Raw genomic sequence first — 6,503 nt, forward strand, 5'->3', positions numbered from 1 at the left:
GACCAGGCTGGCCTCGAACTCAGAAATCTGCCTGCCTCTGCCTCTCAAGTGCTGGAATTAAAGGCGTGCACCACTACCGCCTGGCTTAAAATATTCTTTATCATTCTTTTAATATGATTAGTTTTATTTGTAAGTATATGCCATGTATATTTGGGGGCTAGAGAGAGAATGCCCTTGGAAACCAGGAGAGTGTGGAGTGTGTTAGGTTTCCCGGAACTGGAATTATGGATGGAATTATATGCTACCTCAGGTGCATGTTGGAAACTGAACTTGTGTTGTAGAAGAGTGGCAAGCATTCTCAACTTGCTGAGCTATCTCTCCAGCCTCCTAAAATTTTTAAGTAAACTTAAAAAAATAGCAAAAAATTGGCATGAAATTGTAATACTGATCATTGCCTTAATTTTTCTTTCATATTCCTAGTAAAACTTTTAAAAGGGGGCTGGAGAGGTGACTCAGTGGCTAAGAGCACTGACTGCTCTTCCAGAGGTCCTTAGTTCAATTCCCAACAACCACATGGTGGCTCACAACCATCTGTAATGGGATCTGATGCCCTCTTGTTGGTCTAAATAAATGCCTCTTAAAAGGATCTCACTATGTATATGTAGTCCTGGCTGGCCTCAAAATCAATTTTTCACAATATTCCCTAATCCTTTTTTTCTATTTCTATTTTTGTTTGTGTATTTGTACATGTGTTTTTTTATACACGTAACTGTGTGTTTGTGTTATGAAGGCCAAAAGAGAGCTTTGGTATTGTCCTTTATGGCCCCTGTCTGAGATTTGTGTTTCTTTGACTATGGTCTAAACTACACTTGTCTATCCTCTACCTTCAGAGCTGGCATTACAGTCTGTGCTGTAGTATTTTAGTAGTCAAGGTTGTACCACATGCACTTTTAAGTACTTAGCTTTCTTTTTTCCTTTTTCCTTACTGGTGGGTGTGGATCCTATTATCCCCTTGGATGATGAGCAAGTTCTGTTACATCTCTAGATTACCAACATAAATTTATATATGATTAGTCGACTTCTGAGAATTGGTACTCTTGTTTTTATTTTAATATCTTAGTATCTAGCCAATAACATATTAGTAGTTTATTTCCATTGCACATATAGTTTATTTAGAATAGAATTGCCATCAAGTACAGCTACTGAAGAATAACTTCTCAGTACTAGCAAGATGGCTCAGCTAGTTAAAAGTACCTGAGTTGAATTCCTGGGACCCACCTTGTGGAAGGAGACTCCAGAAGTTTGTCCTCAGACTTACTCTTATGTTCTCTGATGTGCATGTGCACACAAAGACTTTTTAAAAGTAAAACGTTTTTAAAAAACCCTTTTTTAAAGAAAGGACATTAGTGTAAATGAGATTTGTAGCACTAACAATGAAATAAATTATTTTCTTGTAGGTCTAGATCCAGAGAGCATCGAAGACACCGATCTCGCTCCATGTCACGAGAACGCAAGCGGAGGACTCGATCCAAGTCTCGTGAGAAACGCCATCGCCACAGGTCCCGGTCCAGTAGCCGAAGCCGCAGCCGCAGCCACCAGAGAAGTCGGCATAGTTCAAGAGATAGGAGCAGAGAGCGATCCAAGAGGAGGTACTGAAGTGCCGATCAGAGGATGCGGAGGGAGCTACCTTTATGTTTTAGCCTTTTGTTCATTATGTTACTTATGTTTAGATTATTGGTTTGAAACCTGCACCTGATATATTGATATGTACTCAATTGTAGGTGTATACATTTTTTTCTGATTGTATGGGTAGTTCATGCAGAGTTAATGCGTGAGCCAGAGTAAGAAATTGAAGCCAGTATGTGCAGAGGTTATTGCTTTTCTTTACTTGGAATGTTGGGGAGGCGGGAGGGGTGCTGATAAAAACAAAAACTATTTTATAGGCAAATAATTTTAGGTACTAATACTCTTGAGGGTTGTGGGGGTTTTTGTTTATTTGTTTTCCAATATGTATTAACAAATAGGGACTCTGAGAAGTCCTTTCATTAAAAGCATTGTTTAGCTTTGTTTGCCTGTTTTCCACACTTTGGTGCATTCTAAAGAACAAACAGATTCTACTATGTTGTTTAATCTACAGCATAAATCATACATTTTCATGTTCACCTTTAGTGTAATGGGAAGATTCTGAGTTTGGAGGAAGCTACAACACCTTAGTATAACAAGAAACTTCAAAAGATGCAGTGAGAGCAGACATTGGATCTGATTATCTAGTGAGAGCTAACAAAGGGTTAGAATGTAGTAGAGCTGTTAAATCCCCAAAACTCAGGTCACATGATAATCCTATAGAACATAAATTATACTTAAAATTACTTTTTCCCGCCTTGACAATTATTCTTAGGTAAATATAGGAGAAAAACTTAGAATCCCTAGTTATTAGTCTTAAGTTTTCTGTGGCTTACTCCACATAAATTAAACCCACAGAAAGCCGGCAAAATCTTTGTTTTAGAATGAATTACCCATTCCCTGAAATCACAAGCTGAGTTTCTTAATAGGCTTTCAATCAACATTTTATTTTGTATATTTCTGTCTATGTTCTAAGTAGCCCTTAAAGTGATTTTTAACTAGGTAGGGGTGTTTGTGTGAGTGTGGGTGTGTGTGTGTTTGGGGGGAGGGCTTGTAGGGGAGGTCAGGAGGCCAAGCTCTTATGTAGCTCAAATTGGCCTTATATTCATCCTTTAACCTCAGCTTCCTCTTGAGTGCTGGGATTATAGGCATATGACACCCTGCCTGGCTTTACGAAGTAGATACTTTCCTCTGTGCTAGGCTTGTTAAAAAATAGCAAAGTAATAATAGTGTATATAAACAACCATTTTCATGTTGCTCTATGGAGTTTTCTGTGTGGGAGAATACTTGGCCACAGATCATAAAGTGATAAAAACTGAATATTGTAGGGTAAATGACATAAATTTAGGTGAGGAAAATTTTCAGAAAGATTTTTTTTTAAAATGGTTTTAGATAATGGATCAGGCTTGAATAACTGGTTGTAATTAAACAAGTAGGAAAATGTAGGCTGCTTATATTTCAAAACTGGGTTTGTCCTCTGTGCAGTGGCAGAAACATTTTCTTTTTTTTTGTAATGTTCTTTATGATTCTAAATCTGCACACTAAATCTGAGAGTCGGGCAGCTTAGGTAATAAAGGATCTAGATGATTCTTGTGTTGACCTGCCCAGCCATCATTTTTCTGATGTTTATCTTACTTGTCTTTATTGGTGATGGAGATGGGAGGGATGGGTGGGGAGTGTTGTCCTATCATTGTGTCATCCTGAGGCTTCCTGGACTTGGGAAGTTTATTTATATAGGAAAACTTCCCACCACATTCAGCATGTTTAAAAGAGGATTATTTTTGTAAAACTATTAAAAATTTTGCTTTTCTCAAGAGTATTTCATATTGTTGAATTCAAATTACTTTTAAAGCATCATTGTTTTTAACAAAAAAACAAATGATTACTACTTGTTATTTCAAATATATAACATCAGATTACTGGTATATATATGTGAGTTTAGTTTTTGATGGTAAGAGGAGTCCATTAAAAGTCTTGGCAGTTTGCTGTTTTCTTGCCCTTGCTGTGAAGTACCTATCTCTGCTACTACAAGTGGGTTGTTTATATGAACCTTGTCTTGGCAATAGTTCCCACAGGTCAGTGAGGACCTTCAGCAATTTTGTGCTTTTTGGGGTGTTCTGTCATGTAGTACAGACTTCAAAGTCAGACTACTTGGGTTCAGAATTCTTTGCCAAATAATTTAATTACATCCCATTTGTTTTTTCATATTTCATTAAATACTGGTAATAGGAATATTTGGCTTATTAAACTTTCACTAGTAACACATAACAAATGGTGTGTAGGAGGATATTTGTAATCTTTGTACAAACACTAGTTCATGTTTTTGTTCTTTTTCAGTTATCACTGACCTCAGGGACTTGCCAGCATCTAATGTCATTGTTCTTAGTGATCATTTCTATCATTAATAGAAGCTTTGAAGATGGCTCCTGTAGATTTGGAATGTAGTTGTTTTGTTTTGTTTTGTTTGTTCCTTTGTACTTTTGAGGAGCTGAGGTGCAGGAGGCTTGCCACAAATTGAGGCCAGCCTGGGCTAGGGAGAAAGAACTTGATTCAGAAAACAAAAGGGGGAAAAAGGCTTATATAACTTCAAGTAGAATGCTTGAAATTGGTGTTGATCTTTCAAGCTTTTTAAATTTTAGTCTCTGTTGCCATAGTTTTGTATTATGACAAAGTACTTGAAGACAATTTTATGAGAAGTGAAGCTTTTAACAAGTGAAAATGAGATTTCAGTTCATGGCCACTTTGAATTGCTTCTGGGCCCCATGCCTAACCAGAACACCATGGCATGGAGCCTGTCAAGTGACTCATCTTATGGCAGAGGAAATAGAGAACAAAGGACCAGGGACAAGTTATAATAAAATACACCCATCTTGACCTGTTTCCTCCTGCCAGAAACCACCTCCTAATGGCTGCTTAGCTATGAAATTGCAGTGGATTAATTCAGTGGTTGTACCATCTTTATGAGCTAGCCACCTTTTTCTGTAGCACCATTACCAGTTTCAAGTCTTCAACAGTACATGAGCCTTTTGGACTGTTTTGTATCCAAACTACAATATTCTCCTTATCTATATTTTTCAAACTGGTTATAGTAGTATTTTTTATCTTGCCTTCTGTTTTTCTGAAAGTATTGTGTTTTCTGGGTTAGTAGCATGCAAACATAGCATATTGAAATCCAAGTTTATACTCCAACTTCAAAAACAAAATAAGTATTATGCAGGACTTGGCAGTGCCTCTGATCATAATTCTAAACCTTGATTGAGATAAATTATGTGTAAACATTCTGTATCACCTGTAAAGAACTAAATAAATGTAATATTTGTTTTGAATTCATTTTAGGTGTTGAAAAGTATATATTCTATGCTAACCAATATAGTTAGAGTCTACATAATGTGTTTGTGGTTTTTTTTTTCTGGTTGCACATCTGATACGAGTGTATTTTATTTATGTACCTTTCTTTGAAGATGGGATGGTAATGGAGATAGTAGTATTAGGAGCAGTTAGGATTTTATTATAGTATGATCTTTTTTGATACCTTATATTTTGGTTTTAATGTATTCACTAGAAGAGTGAAGCAGCTTTTTAAATTAGCAAATGGTTATTTAAAGCCATATTATTGAGTAGTTCTCTTACCTAGTTTGCAATATACTACCCATAGGACAAAAATGTGGCTGAAGCTTGTTTATATAAAACCAGAAAGCTATGGATGGTTTTCCATTTTTTTTTTTTTTATTTTTAAAGTTGATAGCAAAGAACAACTCATACACCCTGAGCTTGTGTGTGATTTACAACACCTCAAATCCTTATTGTTTGTCATTTAGCACAAAAGAGACAACTGCTGTACAAATTCATTGGTTTCCATTCAACTTGAAATCTTGGTACTTTTCACTTATAAAAGCAATTACTTATATATTGTTTTTATATTATTGCCTTTTTATTAGTTGAAGAAACTTTATGATTATTTCTGAAATACTAAGAATACATTGTTTAGTTTAGGCTCTTTTACCCTTAACTATATATAGCTAATTTGTTGTTCCCAATTTTGTTTTGGTGCCCTTATCAGCTATAGTAAGACTCTCTTCTATATTAAACTCTCTTCTCAGATGTATTCTTATCTATTTCTTCAGCTATCAGAAAATATTGATCCTATTCTTTCATTGGATTTTGGGTGTCCCAACATATTTTGCTCCTCAAATTAATATTTTTCAGATCCTCAAAAGAAAGATTCAGAGACCAAGACTTAGCATCACGTGACAGAGACAGGAGTTCAAGAGACAGATCACCTCGTGACCGAGATCGAAAAGATAAGAAGCGGTCCTATGAGAGTGCTAATGGCAGATCAGAAGACAGGAGGAGCTCTGAAGAGCGTGAAGCAGGGGAGATCTAACTAGCTGTGTACATATCTTCAATCCTTAAGCTTCCTATGGAGTTACATGCTATTGTTTAGTTTACAGCTGTTCAGGGTGACAGTTCTAGACCCCGATCCAGTCAGGCTAGATGTATAGTATCCAATGATTTGAACTGAACCTGTTTTCCTTGATAAAGCCTAAAACTACATCCATAGTTATTTGTGAACCTGAACATAACAGTTTATATGATGAGTTACCGTTATCTATTCTTTCCAGTTAGGAGTGATAGTAAATGAATTGTGTTAATGCCTTGCAGTTTTTGAACATTTGTAAAATACTGTCTTTTCTATTCCAAACAGCAGCAGTTTTTGGAATTTTTTTTTGTTATAATTCTTCCGTTGACTTCTATAGCTCCTAATACCTGTGCCTCCAACTATAAGAGAAAAAGGGTGAAGGGAAGCAGTATAACTTCTTTTCTAAGGTTCTGTTCATATTGGTTATTAGTTGATTACAGTTGCGCATTTCTATCTGATTGTGTGCTGAAGAAATTTAAATATGGGGCTGTTTTGTTTGGGGCCTATTAGAGTTGGAAGT

The 6,503-nt window shown here is 36.1% G+C and overlaps 1 protein-coding gene across 15 annotated transcripts in view; it reads left to right on the plus strand.

Annotated features, from left to right (window-relative positions):
* The window catches only part of LOC116098755 (putative RNA-binding protein Luc7-like 2), a 55,712-nt gene extending 49,447 nt beyond the window's left edge, over positions 1–6,265 (plus strand). For all 15 annotated transcript variants that reach the window (XM_031381592.1, XM_031381587.1, XM_031381594.1 and 12 more), the window contains 2 exons: positions 1,398–1,589; positions 5,770–6,265. In XM_031381592.1, coding sequence (XP_031237452.1) covers positions 1,398–1,589; positions 5,770–5,947 — 370 coding nt within the window. In that variant the 3' untranslated portion in view covers positions 5,948–6,265. The remainder of the gene's footprint in view (positions 1–1,397; positions 1,590–5,769) is intronic.
* The last annotated feature ends 238 nt before the right edge of the window (positions 6,266–6,503 follow it).

This window comes from Mastomys coucha, unplaced genomic scaffold (genome assembly GCF_008632895.1).
Source record: "Mastomys coucha isolate ucsf_1 unplaced genomic scaffold, UCSF_Mcou_1 pScaffold20, whole genome shotgun sequence".
NCBI lineage: Eukaryota > Metazoa > Chordata > Mammalia > Rodentia > Muridae > Mastomys > Mastomys coucha.